Below are 17,666 nucleotides of genomic sequence, written 5' to 3'. Positions count from 1 at the left end.
TCTGAAAGTGTAAACGTATAAAACCGTGTAAAATCATTCTCAAAAATAAATATCGTATTCTCAGTTTTGAAAATTCTATGGAAAAATACGGGAAATACTAAGATCTGGGCGCACATTTGTTACAACAAAAACTCATACAGACTGTATATATTGAAAATATCGAAAATTTTGATATAGATGGAACCTTTGTATGAAAAATGAGTGTACAAATTCCAAAAAAACCTTTCTTTAAATTCCAAAATAAAACTTATCTTCTACTTCAATAAATTAACGAATATATGAAAAATAAAATTATATAATCATCTCAAAAATAGCTTACCAGTTACGTGCGACTTATAAAACTCGTTTAATTTACATGCTGTAGTAAAGAAGTAAAAAATATTCATTGATACTCTTCAAACAGATGCTTCAGTTTAAGTAGAAGATTTATAGTTCGTATCCAACATCTATTAGGTTATTTAAAATTTATCTGAGATTATAGCCGTTCATTTTCACTTTCATCCTCTGTCTGCAATTCTTTAATAGGTATTTCAGTCATCTGTTTTTCTTCCTCGGAAAGATTCGTTACTTTCGGTTCAGTCACATCATTCCACGGCTGTATGTCAGCTGAACCAAAGAGCCAGAAAAATACCGTAGCAGATGTAAATACTGCTGCTGAGATCCAAAACATAATACGCCATTCTTCTACTCCATTCTATTAGAATAATGTAAAATTAATTTAATAATTTCATTATGTAAATCTTCTGTATTTTTTGAATATATTAATGCCACTATAAGTAGGACTAACTCGTACCCTTTCATTCGTCAATGCTCCAATAATAGGGGGGATAATAAACCCAGGGAAGCTACCAATAGTGTTCATGATTCCATATAGAGAACCAGCAAAATTTGGTGCAAGATCTTGATGGTTTTGTAAACTTGTCTGACATGCAGCGCCGTTAAATGTCAATGCTACTATTAACATAACAATTGCAGTTACTGAATCGCAGCCAGCATACGTCATTATAACTAAAGCAACTGCTGGACCCATGTGTGCTATTAAAAAATATGATTATTTACACAAGACAGAAATTTTTTCTCATGCTATTTATTACATTAATCGTTACTAAAATTTGCTTACAGAAGATCATAAATATTTTTCGAATCCACACTAATGACAGGAAATTTCTTCTTCGTACATAATCGCCAGCTGCGGCGAATAATACTCCAGCACCGAGTCTAGCTATATAGGGTAAACCCGTAAGCGATCCTCCCTAGACATCACGCAATGAAATTTTATATTATGATTCATCAAATAACAGATTCTATAACTGATTAATAATACAATACCGATTTCATGTCAAAGCCAAGAACTTCTAAGGTGTATTTGGGCCCATTGGTGGCTATAAAATAGATTCCCCACATATTAGCAAAGTGGGCCCATAATAAAACCAAAAACGGTACGGAAGTCAATGCAGCAACTGCAGGCAATTTTTTCTGCAATTTTGCAAAATAAATATTACAAAGTAACCTACATGATATAAACCATTTTCCAATTTCCAATCATCTATTTACCTTTTCTTTAGAAACGGTCGTTCCTATCTGTTCCCTAATGTAATTTCTTTCTTTCTCTGTCATCCCTGGATGAAGATCTGGTGTATCATATATCAAATAGACCCATAAGGCATAGAAAATCAGGATAAGCCCACTTGTGACATAATACGCAGCTTTCCAACCAAGGGCACTGATTATTTGACCGCATAAAGCAAATGTTACCACTGTTCCAAATGGTCCACCTTAAAATAATATATAAGTTTTAATATCTTCACAAATAATCTGTTGATATACATTTCATGAGTATGTACCTTGCATTGTCCACACAAACATGCCTTTCTCACTGGGAGGAACCCACCTTGCAATCATTGCATGAAGGGCAGGGTAAACAGCCCCCTAAAAATATACTTCATTTTAATGAAAAAAGAGATATGGAACACCATGTACAAAAATATAATACAATTTATGAAACTACTGTATTAACATTGTAAATAGACAATTTTCTTCATTTAAAGTCTTTTAAATGAGAGTGATGATAAAGTCATGGAAGTTGAAAGTTTATTTCCACCCTTCAGCTTTATAAATAAAGGATGGTTTCGCGAAAAACTAATAGGAATAATTTGTTAATGGAAATAGAATTGACATGCATCACTTTTATATGTAACCCTCTGAAATAGGTATGCATTGAATGAACCTGTAGTAGGTAAGGCTGTGTATTTGCAATGTATGTATGTATAAAACTACAGAGATATTTAAATATGTTTCAAGGAAACAATCGTAAAACAATTTGTAAAAAAAAAGAAATATTGTGTGGTAGAAAACTTACTCCAAAGAAGCCCATCAGAAAACGGAGTGCAAACACAAAACCATAATGAAGACCAGAAGCCCAAGGCATCAAAAGGTTTAATACTGCGGGTATTAGTGTCGCAAATCTATATTAGCATACAGTTTAATAATTGGTTAAAATTGATGTAAATGTGTAGGTATATGCATATGTATATATTGTAATTATCAGGACGGAAAGTGAAATCGATTCGGATTAAAAGAAAGAATCATTTCGATTACAAATTTCAGATAATGATCCCTACAATGACAACTGAACATTATCTTTCGTAATAGGACCCTGTGTAAATGGTCCTGATAATCATTTAATTAAAAGTTACAATTAAACAATATTACACTTACGCTACAACTTTAGAACCCCCATACTTTTCGGCTAAAAGCCCAGCAGGAACACTCGCCGGCAGTACTCCATAAAAATAACCGGAAAGCAATAGACCTTGTACATGTTGGTTCCATTCGAATCTTTCCCCATACTAAAAGGAGTATTGTAACATATTATACAATAGAAAAATATTAAGAAACTGTAAAATATTAGCTAATAACAGTTTGGCTACAAAGTTCATCCATTATTTCTTATCTCTCTTAATGTTTACAAACATTAATATTAATCATCAGCGACAAGTAGAACGAATTCATTTGAAAATAATTTCCATTTTTAACTTACATTTTTGAGTTCTGCAGTTTTGTGAGTAACATTGCCCAATGGAACAGCACTACACGCTGGACCACTATCACCATCCTTACTCGTTGTATTCACCATGGCAACAATAGTGATTGATAAATTTGTGCGTATCATGTATGAGAACATACATGCTAGAAACATCATTGCCCCCAAAATTCCTCTTTTGGGTATTTTGTCTGCAACGCACGCAATACGAAGAACGCATGTTACTTCTTAAGTTTCAACGGACGTAAAAGAAAGAGTCTTGCATATTTGTATGCAAAATATTTAATTAACGATGTATTAAACATTCTTTTTACAGCTTATTGTTTGGAAGGCTACTTGTTCCCTTTTGTACTAAGAGATCATCATATGAGAAGCATTAGCAACCGGTTGTTTATCTTCCCGATAAGCATGCGATGGAAGTTAATGCGTGTTTACCTATTACAAACAGGTCTGATAATGAAAATCAATGGGTTGGGAGGTTGAATAATATTCACGCAGACACTCCTACGGCAAACAACTTGTAATGACCCACTTATAAGCACTTACAATAATATCGTTTATCGATAAAATACACTCGTGCTTTTCTGAACTTAAGAAGAATTTCGTTTTAATCTTCGATATTAATCAGTCATCCAGCGGATCTTCAAAGCAGACAGCGGAAGATGAAAACAACATGTTTTCGATCCGTCATGTCACGTCCTTTTCAAAAAAGTACAAAAGCACACGAGTTCGAACATGTTGCGCGCCAATTACTGTAGATTGTCATTATCCATCGAGCGTTCGGAGTATACACTTCAACGTAGTTGAAACGTTTCTAACGTGGTTGAATCGTTTGGAAGGATATTTACACTAATAATTTGTTTATTCGTTAGCATTATTTTACTATTATACTTTTTAATTTCCATTGTACAATTGTTATATACAAAAAGGAAATTTACCAAGAAGCCAGTAACTTTTCATACTAGAGCATCATCTTAAATTTTCTCTGATTTATCTCCATTATCGGTAGCATCAATCTCGTGTAAATCTGTGTTACCGATAAGAGAAAGAATTAAACAGATACCCGCGCATCCTCACTGCTAGGTCTACCATTGCACACGAAAGTGTTTGAATAAGCTACTGAGATATGTCCACTTTGACGTTTAAAGTAGATCTAAAAATTCAACGACGATCTAATTAATTGTCCAGTAAAAAAAGGATCTTACAATCTTCATACATCACTGAATGGTATTATTTGTTGTGGGCAACCTCGATGAACTTGACAACGGCTTGATGTCTCAATGAGGCAAATGATCCCTCCACAATAACATCTACATTGAACCGAATTAAGTCTATCATTCGCAATAATGTTGCAATTTAAAGAGTTGGCAAAAATTGAAATGTAAAATGAGAGCAATGGGAGTTGTGGTATCTTCAATATGAGTACAATTGGCGTCCCTAAAAATAAAAGGTGATGCGCGATCGATCCGCAAATGCGGGACAAGATCGCAGTAAACTGCAGAAGACCTTTCGAACCTTCCGAATCAGGTTCAATCATCTAACGACCCATTTATTAACGATACGTTACTGCAACGTCATTTTTCTACGATTCGAAATCTCGAGAATCTTTTAACCCCCTTTGTATACACGAGATAGAAATTCATGAAAAAAATAAATATTGGCCATTTTTGATAGCTTCAATTTCCGTGAAATTCGATTTCAAACGATTGTGCAATCGAGGTTTAAGAATTCTGCGCAATACGGGACTTTTAAAACAGCGAAGAGGCACTGGTATATTATTTACAATAGTATAATAAAAAAAAGGAAAGACATCATACGCATCGTACTAAATACCTACATTTAACTTTTATGATACCGGTAATATATGTACAGTTTAAATTGGCCTGAACTCAACCTTCAAGACTGATTCATATTATCGACGGATTCTTCAAAGGAATTCCCCCGAGCTACGAAAACAGACAACTCGGGTATCTCTGTACAACGTTCATTGAATACCATTTCCACGAACGACCGATGTACAGACTCAAGGATACTGGTGATCAGTCTCGAACCATGAGAGTGTTAATTACAAGTGTTATATAAAAAAGAGTAATAATTCTCGGTTATCTGAAGTAAAGTTACCAAACCCATACGTACCGTTGACCTTTCGGAAGAGTGCCATTTTGCTTTGGCGCCGTGCAGAATTGACCGTTTCAAATTTCTATTGCCGTGGGACTGCGTTTCGATCCTTCGAGCATCAAACTGGCTGCACAAACAAACTCTCCAGGGTTGTCAAGAGGATGCAGTTCGGAATTTAATAAACCGTAATCTGTATTTTAATCGTCCGTTGTATTACGTCATGCTTTCGCAGTGTCTAATAGCGATCGCACGGGCATTACTTTATTTTGCCGTCTAATCAACGTAGCGATCGTCTTTGTAATTCCGTATATAATATGTACTAGAATGCTGAAAAAGACGGAGGTACGCCGCTATAACCGAAATCTATATTTAATCTTCGACGATGAGTTGAGTTATTCAGGCTTACGCAATGTCAACGTTTGAAACACAGTTGCAGGAAAAAAAATATTCATCTACCAGTCTTTCTCATTTCCGATTCACGACAGGGTTTACGCAAATCTGGGTTAAATGAAAAATTATATGTATCAAGCGGAACCATCATGAGGAAGCTTGTGATATAAATGCTGGGAACAATATTGACAGTCGAAAGTAAAAGTCAACGGTGCATGAATAGTTTTTTTTATTTCTTATACTGGTTTATGTCTGAGAGATAAAACGTGATGTCTCAGACACACGGCTACTATGACGATAAGAAATGCCGTAATGTGCAATTTAAGCATTAATTTATCAATTGAAGTCACCGATAATATCGATGCAATATTCGGTGTTTCGACGGACGATAACGATGTCCGTGGTATTCTGCGCGTGTGGCTCTATCGATTTTTTTTACTAGTCAGAATGAGTAAACATTCGTTAACTGGCTTATTATTAACGTAAATAATTCGACAGAAATTGTGCACTACAAATATATAAATATAAAAATGTTTTATATGTATGTGTCAATATAAAAACAAATCACACGCTTTCTTCATGTAAGATACGTATATATTATAATAAATTACGTATTATCACTTGTCATCATTTTATTGCTTTGGATTACATATGATTAAAAAATGATTGAACGTTTTGCTGACTTAAAATCGGATAAGCGATTAAATGAATATGTATTAAGTAAATATTGAAAACATGAACCAACTATCCATTTCCTTTCATATTGCATATCGGTTATATTAAACCCTAATTATCAGATTTAAGCAAATAAAAAGATTTAAATAACATTTGAGTGTATGTTTAAAATATTAATACACTACGATGCGATTAATTCAATAAATAAATATTATTTTTTCGTGAACAGGAAGTAATTAGTAAGCAGGAAGTATAGAACGGAAGTAGTAGTTTCATATGCCATACAAAAATTTATATTTATTTATGCAATACTGTTTGAAACAAATTTAAAACTATTAGATTAATTTTCTACTATGAATTTATAAATAATTAAAAATATCTACACATTTTTTAAAATGTCGTAATTACTGAAACTGATATTAACAAATACTAAAATAAAAATCAACATTAGTATCCAGTATAATTTATATGTAAGCATGATTCATGATCAGACTAACCTCTTAAACGTAGGCACCTTTATCATTGAGTATTAAAGGAAGAAATTTCCTTGCCAATTTATCCTGTTTGCTAGTACTTGCAAAAATAAATTGCTGATGAGAAAAATATCTTCGATGTTGCTGCAGGAAATTGTACACTTTTTATTTAATTTGCCCACGTGTATATTTGATATATTTAACACTGAGAAACATGATATTAATCTTTATTTCACTAATGCTGTCGTATCACATATTAAATGTAACAAAACTTTATATACAAAATCATCAGTCGTACACACGCTACGCACAATTATGACTGAATTTCAGTCACTGAACACTACCGACTTTTTTTAGTCTTCGGCTCGCGCTTTTTTCCCCTTCCACCATCACCTGTTGAGTGTGTATGCTGTATATATGTGAACATCAATACCCACAACGAAGCAGCTGCTTATTTACTAATACAAATTTGATGTTATTTGATTTGTAATTAGTCTATAAAATTTAACAAATGTCCAAATATAAATTCAATATAAATTTACGTACTATTAATTATTAGTATGTAATATCAACAAGTGTTTACAAAGTTACCTGTTGTTCCATGATATTTTGGTGATTCACTGCAACAAAGTACTTATTAATTAATTAACAATGTTTAATAATAAATATTCAGAATCAGAGATATAAGGTCTTTATTTTCCCTTAACATTAATCAAAAGTTTGGGATACCATAAAGAAGTATTTATATCATTATGCATGAACAAATTTATTTAAATTTAATTTTTATAAATTAATTTTGTAATTATAAATCAAATTATTATTCTTAATATTACTAGGATTTACAAAATTCTATAAGTACATATACACTACATATAATGTTTCTTACATTTACATTTAGGATGTATTATTTTATAAAATCACCTCCAAGTATGCAAGAAAATAATAGCATACTAATCTTAACGTATAAAATGTGATAAATACGTCGCAAATGCCTTACACTGTTGTATGATTACAATAAAACAATTACTTTAAGAATTAGAAATAATACTATTTTACCATTTATTTTATAATGTTACTCGAAACACAGAACTTTACATATAAATTAATATATAGTAATGTCTGTTTGCAATTTTAATGCTAATAGACCATATGAGCTAAATTTAAAGTCCTAAATGTTTTGAGCAGTATCTATGAAATTATTCAAAGAAATGATTAAAAATGCCAAAGTACAGATACTTTTATGCCATATAGTATGATAGCCATGTATGCTGAAGGATGCATTTATTCATAACAAACAGCGCCAATTTCTATGTAAAAACTTTGGTCTGGTTTTCCAATGTCTCGTAGAGCAATATCTATTATAGGCAATCTTACAGGTTTGTCAGTTTCATATGAGATTATAGTTTTGCCCCATTCTGCACCACGTAACTGTAGCAAATAATAACACGTATTCAGTACAAGTTACATAAAAATATATGCAATGCTAAAGCATCATTATTTAAAATTTATACTTGAAGACATACCTGACACTCATCTTTTATCATTTCATATCTAAGACGTTGATTTCCACGTGGTGTTAATTCAACATCATTCCATGTCAATAGTTTCATACCTTTTCTGTATGTTTTTCTTTCAGAATCAAAATATGCCACACTATTTTTACAATTATATGTTATATTTTGATAAGCGTTCTTTGATAACAATTGTAGGAAGCCAACTTGATTGCTATCTGATTTATAAGTAATCTATGGAAGAAAAAATACATGTCAGAACGTAAAAGGCAGTAATTCAAATATGAGTTATACAAACCTTCATTCCATTCTCAATTTCACTTAACCAAGTTTCTTGTTGATCAGTAATGTATTTCATTTCTGGTGAACGTACTGGATTTGGTAACAAGCATGTCGCACGTTTTTTAGCATCACAATATACTAAAATAGCATCCCTAGAATCACCTTCATTTGGATCTATCCAATACTCTCCTAGAATAACCATATGTTTAAAATATGGAGTATTGTGTTTCTTACTTATATAAATTGATCAAATTGTTTAAACTGACCAGAAGGCTTGTCGGGATAAGCAACGTAAAGGTCCCTACATGTTTTCGCAGGCGAATTTTTGTCACCATCTGGTTTTATATATTTTTTGAAAGATAAGGTCAATTGTTTGTATGCTTTTAATATAAATTCTCGTCTTTCTTCTTCTGACATTTCTTGAGTAAATATCCTAGGAGGTTCATCACCAATCAGTGGGTCCGGACCTTTAGTTTGACCTTGCCCTACGCATATAAAACAAAAATACATTTAAGCCATTTTGATAATAATAACAAATACTACATACTGCTACTATAATCCAATTAACGTGCACTATTAACGAAACTATAAATTCACCTAAAAGTGCAGCTAACGAAGCAGCATCGTACCCTAATCCAAGTTCACCAGGTGGACCTGGAGGTCCTGGAGGACCAGGCGGACCTGGTAGTCCATGACGACCTTCATCACCAGAAGGTCCCTTTGATCCAGGATTACCCGTTAATCCAATTGGTCCAGGACTACCATCTCTACCAGGACTACCCCTGATTCCAGGTTCTCCATCTTTACCAGGTAGTCCAGGTGGTCCGGGAATACCTTTCTCTCCTGGTGGACCAACGGATCCAGGTAAACCTTGCAAACCTGTAAACCCTCTATGTCCTTTGGCACCTTTCAAGCCTTCCTCTCCGCGATCACCTTTCGGACCTTCTAATCCTATAGGTCCAGGTTTTCCTCTAGGTCCCTAAAATGGAAGTAAATTATAGTTAGTATTACAATAGACTGTATTAAAAGAATAAATTATAAAACGTACTTGTTGTCCTTCTACACCCTGCGGACCAGCTTCTCCTTTTGAACCTCTTTCTCCAACTGCCCCTGGTGGTCCTGCTTGGCCAGGAGGTCCCTTATTAAAGAAATCGTGGATATGTTAGCACATTAGCATTTAAAACTCATTAAACTGTATAGTTCAGAGAGCTTTAAAAATGGTTTTCCCTCACCGGTAAACCTGCAGGACCAGGTAATCCCTGTGGTCCAACAATTCCAGGTGGTCCTTTATCTCCAGGACGACCAGATATTCCAGGAGGTCCTGGTTTACCAGTAGGTCCTTCTACTCCAATTTCTCCGGGAGGTCCTGCTGGGCCGATTGGTCCTATTAAACCAGGAGGTCCTGGTGGACCTTCTGCTCCTGGTTTTCCGGGTATTCCAGATTCACCCTACCGTAAGTCACAAATGATGTAAGAATTAATATTCATTACAATGTATATTTTTCAATTATTGTACATGGATATTTAGAAGGTAGACTTTTAATTAACTTACAGTTGCACCTCGTAATCCTCTAGCACCTACTGGTCCAGAAGGTCCTGGTATTCCTGGTGTACCTCTTTCACCAGGTGTACCTTGAGGTCCTTGAGGTCCAGGTGAACCTGGTGGTCCTTGAGATCCACTTTCGCCTTTGTTTCCGTCTGCTCCGGGTAAACCGGGGATTCCAATTGGACCAGGACTTCCAGGTCGTCCTGTTTCTCCAGCAGTACCCTTATTACCTGGTAGTCCAGGAGGACCTAGTGGTCCAACTGCACCTGGTGGTCCCTACAAATGTTTTCGTCGATATTTCTTCCTTACATTCTACACAAAAAAAAACTAATAGAAAAATGAAAATCACAGCTGCTCCAACTACTCCTGGTATCCCAGGTGGTCCCATAATGCCAGGTTCTCCTCGAAGACCTGGTTCACCTCTCACTCCTTTAGCTCCCGTCAGTCCAATTAAGCCGGGTGGTCCCATTTCACCAGGAGTTCCTGTGCGTGAAGTAATGTATGGTCATGAGGCAGGAAAGAATACTTTGCAAAGTAATACGTTCGCTATTTAGATATTTAATCTAGAATTGTGAACAGTATACGTGATATATTTATATTACCTGGAAGACCTGAATTTCCTTGATCTCCTTTTAAACCCGGATAACCTCGATCGCCTTTTAATCCCGGTAAACCAACAAGTCCTTGTGGTCCTGGAAATCCTTGAGATCCTTGCAAACCTTGTGGTCCTCTTTCCCCTGGGCTACCAGGAGCTCCAACTTCTCCTGGAGAACCAGGTAAACCAGGATCTCCTCGTTCAGCTGGTTCACCTGGGGGGCCTGGTGGGCCAACTAAACCTTGTGGTCCACGTTCTCCAATGCGTCCTGTAAAAAAGTATTACAATATTTAGTAACACCGTTGAGTAAAATATACAGTTTTCACAATACGACCTGATGGTCCCTCGGGACCGGATGGGCCAATGGATCCTCTTTCTCCTTTTGGGCCTGATTCTCCAGGAACGCCCCGCAATCCCGGCAAACCTAAAAGTCCAGACGGACCAGGGGTTCCTCTATCTCCCTTTTCACCTGGTGATCCCTAAAACCCATAAGATTCAGAAGATATATTCTAATAATTATTATGTTTAAAGAACGAACAATTTGAAAAAAATACACGGAGAAAACCTTACAGGAGGTCCATCAAGTCCTTGTGATCCTCGTTCACCTTTTGGTCCTACAGGTCCTGGCACACCTGCTTGCCCTCTTTCCCCCGGAAATCCGCGCTCACCTCTGTTACCAGGTATACCAATTAGACCTGGCGGTCCTTGTACACCCGGTTCTCCATCCTTGCCTGGTGTACCTGGGTTACCAATCGCACCTGGAAAACCCTAATTATATCATATTAGTTAAAAACTGTTATAATTTCTTACGTTTATAAAATTGATATTTGAAGCATACCTGGAAACCTCTAGCACCAGGTACACCAGGAGGACCTCGTTCACCATCTGCTCCTGATGGACCAGGTGAACCTTGTGGACCAGGTGCTCCTTCCTTTCCTGTATCGCCTCTAGGACCAGGTGGTCCAGGATTTCCTGGTTCTCCGGCTTTGCCTGCTTCACCCTTTTGCAAACATAATTTATATAAAACATGATTTCTATATGTTTTAATTATAAAAAGATTGAAACTACTAATACCGGGTATCCTTTCTCTCCTGGCAGACCTATTGGTCCAGGTAAACCTTGTATACCAGTTGGGCCTTGTTCACCAGGTCTTCCATCAGCACCTTGAATTCCTCTATCCCCTGGATTCCCAGGCTTCCCTGGGGCACCAGGACGGCCCATGATCCCACGAGTTCCCTGTAAAATTATGTTGAATTTTTTACTTTCTATTGTCAAGAAATATATTTTATCTATTAAATAATTGCTTGATTTTCAAAATAATAGCATTTCGATTTTGTATACAATATATTTAATAGTTACCTGTAATCCGGCTGGTCCCGGACGACCGGGATCTCCTGTACTACCTTTAGGTCCTGGTAAACCAGACATCCCGCGATCTCCAGATTGACCTAAATAACATATTAAATAGATTAATAAAAATATCAATTATAAATGTGATAATGTTCTAACAATAAAACAAAAGGCAATTTACCTTTAGGTCCCATAGGTCCATCTGGTCCAGAAAGGCCAGGTGCTCCAGGACTGCCACGTTCTCCAGGGGGACCCGATGCACCACTTGGACCACGCATTCCTCGTTTCCCTCTTTTTCCTTCGTTTCCAGGAGGACCAGGCAAACCACGTGGCCCTGGTGTACCTGAATCACCTTTAGATCCGCTGTCACCCTTGAATCCTCTTTCACCCGAAAGTCCCTAAGCGCAGTAATGGTGTAACAATGCTTATAGCATCTGATTTTATCTCATGAAATTATAACTTTTAAACATAGCATGAAAAATTACCGGCATTCCTTTCATTCCAGGCGTACCAGGATTGCCAGGTATTCCTGGTTGTCCTCGAGCTCCCGGGAAACCTGGCGTGCCGACCAAACCAGGCGATCCAACACTTCCTTTATCTCCAGGTATACCATCTTTCCCCTGTGGCCCTTGTGGTCCTGATTCGCCAGGCTGTCCCGGACGACCGGTTTCCCCTAGAAAACACAGGAAATAAACATTAGTAAAATGAATATCCTTATGAAAAAAGAAAATAGTATTGATAAAAATGTAAATATACCTCGCGGGCCTTGTAACCCTTGACTTCCTTTCGGTCCTTGAGCTCCTTGATCTCCTTTCATACCAGGACTACCTGGATAACCGGGTGGACCTGACTTACCTACCGCACCCTGCAACGAAATTGCAATAATAATCACCGGAAATGTGCGTGATTCAATGTTAACTTACAGGTTGTCCAGGAGGCCCAGGAATTCCGTCTACTCCTCTAATTCCTGGTGGTCCTGATGGGCCTTCTCTACCTCGTTCACCACGTGGACCCGCGGGACCCTATACAAGTAACAACATTTTTACTAGAACATTGATTTATGAATATTTATACAAACACTAATATTGGATATTTGCCGTTGGACCCATCGGACCCATAGGACCAGGTGCACCTAGAGATCCCTTTTCTCCTGACACACCCTGTTCTCCTTTTGCTCCGTCTAGTCCAGGAAATCCACGATGTCCTTTAGCTCCAGGAAGTCCAGGCATCCCTGGGAGACCTCTCGGACCAACTGGGCCAGCTGATCCCGGGGGACCCGGTTCTCCGTCTTCACCAGTATTGCCCTGATAAAAACGAATTTATGGAGAAAATCCAAATACACAGGAAATTATTTCTTCAGCTTATTATGATTGAAAATGGTATGAAATTTATATGTACATCTTTTCCAGACAAGCCAGGTAATCCTCGAGGACCTGGTGCACCTGGAGGACCGACAGGTCCAGGTTCTCCAGGTTCACCACGTACACCTTGAAAGCCTTGTGGTCCAGATGGACCCGGCGGGCCTATTTCATGTACGAAATTATCAATAAATTTGTCATATTATTTATCAAATACTTTCATAAAGAATGATTCCCAAGGAATAAAAAAAAATACCCGCTGGACCACGGGGACCGACGGGACCAACTTGAGTTTGTAGATAAGCTTCTGGACCATACAGCGGTGCTGCAGCTCCTGTTGGACCTTTATCTTGATTTGCTTGGGACAAAGCCAATTGTTGATAGTACATCGATACCTGTATTAATTCGTTCATGTAAATGCAAATGTTATTTACACAAACCATTTATTAAGTGAACATTTAATAAATTGTTACATCAGGTACGGAGCCTGGTGGTCCCGGAGGTCCTGGCACTCCTGGTGTCCCTGGTTGTCCAGGAAATCCAGCATCGCCTGGACGGCCAATGTCACCTGGTCGACCAGGTTCACCCTAATTCAAACGTAAAAGGAATCATAAAAATTAGGTACTTATATTGATCAAGTTTTTATAATGAAATGTAATAAATTATTCACCCTCGGTCCAGGCATGGCAACCGAATTTACTACATTACTTTCACCAGGCACGATTTCCGTCGGTGGCTAACCAAATAATAAATAATTGCTTATTAGAAAGAATAATTTGATATTAGAAATGTTTATCAATTTTAAATTTTAGTTGGTGCTTACCGGATTATCTCTTTCTGAAGTTGCACTTATGACATCAGACAATTCTGTAGATACAAGTATGTCATTTACAAATTTATAAACACGCGTGTATATTTATTGTTCAAATTTCACACACCTGGATGAAAAAATCGAGTTGTTGTTGGGGTTGGTAGATCGGTGGGAGATGCTGATCCATAGACGGATCGCAATCCCTCCGCGGATGACTCGTCTCTATCTTTAAGTGTGTAACAATAAATATGTCTTTAAAGAACGTTAGGAAAATTGTATTTAGAATAAAAAATTCGAAGTTATTCGGCAACATCAGTTGATTTTTAAATTAAATAGTATTTACCTGTACTATCAGTGTTAGCTGGGGTAGTTATGAGTGAAGGCATTGGTACCGTTTCTAAACATAAAATGTAAAATTATAAATTTACAAATATAAAGTTTAGCACGAACCACGGGAAGCATATAAATATTATGTTTAAAAGTTTGAAAATAAATCAGCAGCAATAAAGGCAATGGCTATAATTTACAAGAAAATTAAACCGGGAAGCATGAGTATATGGCTATTATTGATGCGCGTATCAGTTAATAGGCTACAATAAAAACGGCAATTGTTGATTTTTATCAATTAACACAATTGATTAATTGCATTATACGAAGTGCTAAGCAGAGCATCCGATTCAAGACTTCCGGTGTTACTTACGAGAATTATTAATCCTTCCTCTAATTGCCCTGCATTTAGTACAACAATTAATTTTATGTTTTAATGAAGAATATAGTAACGACATGCGATTATAGTAGTGAAAAAGACCTTATCGTCGTATATATAAATAAGTGCTTCCTTTAAACACATTTTTATTTTCTTCCAAATACTTCTCATTCAACGGAAATGATTTGCATATGAATTATCGTGAAATTTGCAATCATATCGTTGTTACTCTTTTGGAAGGGTGCTTTTTAAGAGTAACAGATGTTGTCGTAAGCGACAGATCTCATTTTTCATCAAATTTACTCACAATAATATGTTATAAAGCTAATACTTCAAAGGATACATTGACATTCACTCAAATCGTTGGAAACATAAGAAGAATGATATATAATTTCTCCAAAAACCAATTTCTACGCAAACCGATCATTTATTTGCAAGATTTACACCCTTCTCAACAAAACTAAAAGAATGACATAAATATACGATTAATGTTTTTTCTGGTCGATCCAATACAAGGACACCAAAAGGATCCTCAATATCGGAAGCATTAATCCAAATTGTAACATCATACATTTAAAAACGTTCTCGTAAGATAACAATAATCTAGATCAAAGACCTGTTTCCCACTGCATCGAAGAACGTCTTATTTAAAAGAACTTACGAATGGTAACACTCACCGTTCCTGTCTTCATACTCATCGTAACTCTCGTAATAATCGTAATCGTAATTCCCGTTCGCAGGTTGTTGAGCTTGCACCGGCCTGGACCGTTGTTTTCTCAGTTTGGTCCTGATACAGTGTACTTGCAGCAGGAGAACCTGGAACACGACGAAAGTCGTGGCCAGTTGAAGGGCCTTCCGCCCCATGAAGAACCGCGACGACCAAACCCGGCAGTGTCTGATCCTAGAGACAACTCGGCTTCATCTGAAGCTGAGGGCAACTAGACTTATGACAACTGGTGTATCATCTATTTAGCAGATGCTTTGTAACTCAAGGGAGGTCATCATCCTCCGTTTTACGATTGTAGATGCAATCCTCCCACTGCCTGGAGGTTCGATCTCATCCCTTCCCTTTGATCCCTTTCTTTGCACGCAATTTTTCTTCTTCATAATTTTTCCCACTTTTCTAGCCGACCATTTAGCTACTAATCTCTTCCACGCACATTCGAACAAAAGATTTGCGAAGGAGTATTTTACTATAACTATTAGCGCCCATAAAAATCTCATAAAACAGACAATTCGCTCAATGGAACGGACCGAAAGTTACCATTTACTACAGTGATTACTCTTGCATCTTCCTGGCGTCTCGAATTGGTTGACTCGATTAGTTACCATAAAACTTAATTTTTATGTGTCAACAAAGAATTGTGTCACCCGCATGTGACTTGGTTGCCGCAGCCAACGTGTCAATGCGGAAGAAGCAGTATACTTTGAATACAATGCATCTTCTTGTAGCTTTTTGTTGGTCAAAGTTTAAGATGTCAGAAATGTTTTTCAAGCTCTTTAAATAATTATTTATGACCAAAAGGTGCGAGTATAATGAATATATTTGTTAAGCACCCTACTGTCGGCGATCGTAGCTTATGTATAAATGCAACGTTATGTAACATTGAATGAAATCGTTATTGATGCTTGTGTATTCATCGATCGAAGAAACAAATGTGTTATTAATCACTGAAGTAAATTGTTCGTGAAAAGTATTTGTAAGAATGGTAATTTATGTGTGCGTGAATAAAGTATTTACATAAGAAGAGTTGATTGAATTGTTGCAGTAATTAGCGATGACTTAATCATACATATCGAGCGCATAAAGTTTATGGAAGTGACGTAGCGGACTCGTTCCTGCTGTAACCGTAAATCCAATTCACAGAATACGCAAATAGTGCGTCGACCCAGTTCGCGGTTCTTTCTCATTTTTATCAGGCAATTCTATGAGACTATTCCCGATACAGAGATGCGTCGTTCCCACTTAATAAGTTTATTAAATGACAATCATCATTTTGGCCGCATTCCCGGAGTGCGACTTACTTTACAAAGCGTTAACCGTAATAGGCTACATTGACCCGCGTCTCTGGCTTCGTTAGATGCAACTATAAATCAGAGCTACCACTATTTCTAATAGTGAAACTGGGCCAGCATACTATTATTCGGTGTTGACTTAGTAATATCTCACAGATATTGAACCTCCTGACTGTAAACATGCAAAACCTCTAAAATTCCTTAACTGTAGGGTGAGTGTGGTTTAGGGCAAGGTCATCAAGAGTACAGAAACGGATTGTTCACAGTCGGTTTCACTTATAACAACTATATATTATTGTTGTTTCTCATAATTACATTACAAAGAAACACAATATTTCCGCAATTTATCTTACAAACGTTAAATTTCGATATGTGAAAACTCCATTATATTACATACCGGACGATGAACTATATTATACATGAGTCGTTTTTTTTTTTCAAGTGGTATACGTATTTGCCAGTCAGTGAATCAGATATCTCTTTAATGATAATTACACCAAACTGTTAAATATATTCGAACGAGAACTGCAGATCCTGGGATGGTTACTGCATCAGTTTCATCTCGACTGTTGAGATTAATTGAATGTTACACGCACTTTTGGTCTCAATGGGTATCGCATGGTTTCAATATCCGTATATTTGTATGATACATCATATTCGTACTTCAAATTTGAAATAAAGATGGAGAAGATACGATACAACATAACTTCATTTGTTCTTAACTATTATTGTTATTGTTATGCTAATACCCATTTAATAATTTCTTCGCTATTATTTAATTTATACAGAGAGA

General features: G+C 36.5%; 2 protein-coding genes across 5 annotated transcripts; both read right to left on the bottom strand.

The window, feature by feature from the left end:
* Positions 1-130: 130 nt before the first annotated feature.
* LOC116427225 (sialin) lies at positions 131-7,095 on the bottom strand. 3 transcript variants are annotated; one of them, XM_031977320.2, is made up of 12 exons: positions 6,724-7,095; positions 5,568-5,659; positions 5,180-5,488; positions 3,041-3,234; positions 2,719-2,849; positions 2,360-2,465; positions 1,845-1,929; positions 1,555-1,775; positions 1,330-1,476; positions 1,121-1,253; positions 794-1,035; positions 131-694 (listed from the first exon to the last, which is right to left on the bottom strand). In XM_031977320.2, the coding sequence occupies exons 3-12, from the start codon at positions 5,202-5,204 to the stop codon at positions 476-478; spliced, it is 1,503 nt and encodes a 500-aa protein (XP_031833180.1). In that variant the 5' UTR covers positions 5,205-5,488; positions 5,568-5,659; positions 6,724-7,095; the 3' UTR covers positions 131-475. The 3 variants fall into 3 exon arrangements, with proteins under 3 accessions (XP_031833180.1, XP_031833179.1, XP_031833183.1); XM_031977319.2 differs by lacking the exon at positions 5,568-5,659; XM_031977323.2 differs by lacking the exon at positions 5,568-5,659 and having other exon boundaries at positions 5,180-5,351.
* A 373-nt stretch (positions 7,096-7,468) lies between these two features.
* LOC116427237 (uncharacterized) lies at positions 7,469-17,007 on the bottom strand. Of its 2 annotated transcripts, none has more exons than XM_076370513.1 (29): positions 16,883-17,007; positions 15,535-15,785; positions 14,495-14,548; positions 14,279-14,377; positions 14,164-14,207; positions 14,011-14,076; positions 13,814-13,927; positions 13,597-13,735; positions 13,381-13,505; positions 13,080-13,286; positions 12,906-13,004; positions 12,739-12,847; positions 12,468-12,655; positions 12,164-12,380; positions 11,992-12,080; positions 11,707-11,868; positions 11,471-11,632; positions 11,203-11,400; positions 10,967-11,111; positions 10,640-10,900; positions 10,387-10,520; positions 10,044-10,313; positions 9,725-9,940; positions 9,541-9,630; positions 9,090-9,471; positions 8,759-8,977; positions 8,509-8,681; positions 8,223-8,444; positions 7,469-8,127 (listed from the first exon to the last, which is right to left on the bottom strand). In XM_076370513.1, the coding sequence occupies exons 2-29, from the start codon at positions 15,719-15,721 to the stop codon at positions 7,981-7,983; spliced, it is 4,518 nt and encodes a 1,505-aa protein (XP_076226628.1). In that variant the 5' UTR covers positions 15,722-15,785; positions 16,883-17,007; the 3' UTR covers positions 7,469-7,980. The 2 variants fall into 2 exon arrangements, with proteins under 2 accessions (XP_076226628.1, XP_031833209.2); XM_031977349.2 differs by lacking the exon at positions 16,883-17,007 and adding an exon at positions 16,599-16,637.
* Positions 17,008-17,666: the final 659 nt, after the last annotated feature.

This window comes from Nomia melanderi, chromosome 9, assembly GCF_051020985.1.
Source record: "Nomia melanderi isolate GNS246 chromosome 9, iyNomMela1, whole genome shotgun sequence".
NCBI lineage: Eukaryota > Metazoa > Arthropoda > Insecta > Hymenoptera > Halictidae > Nomia > Nomia melanderi.
This window is presented reverse-complemented; position numbering and strand designations above follow the sequence as displayed.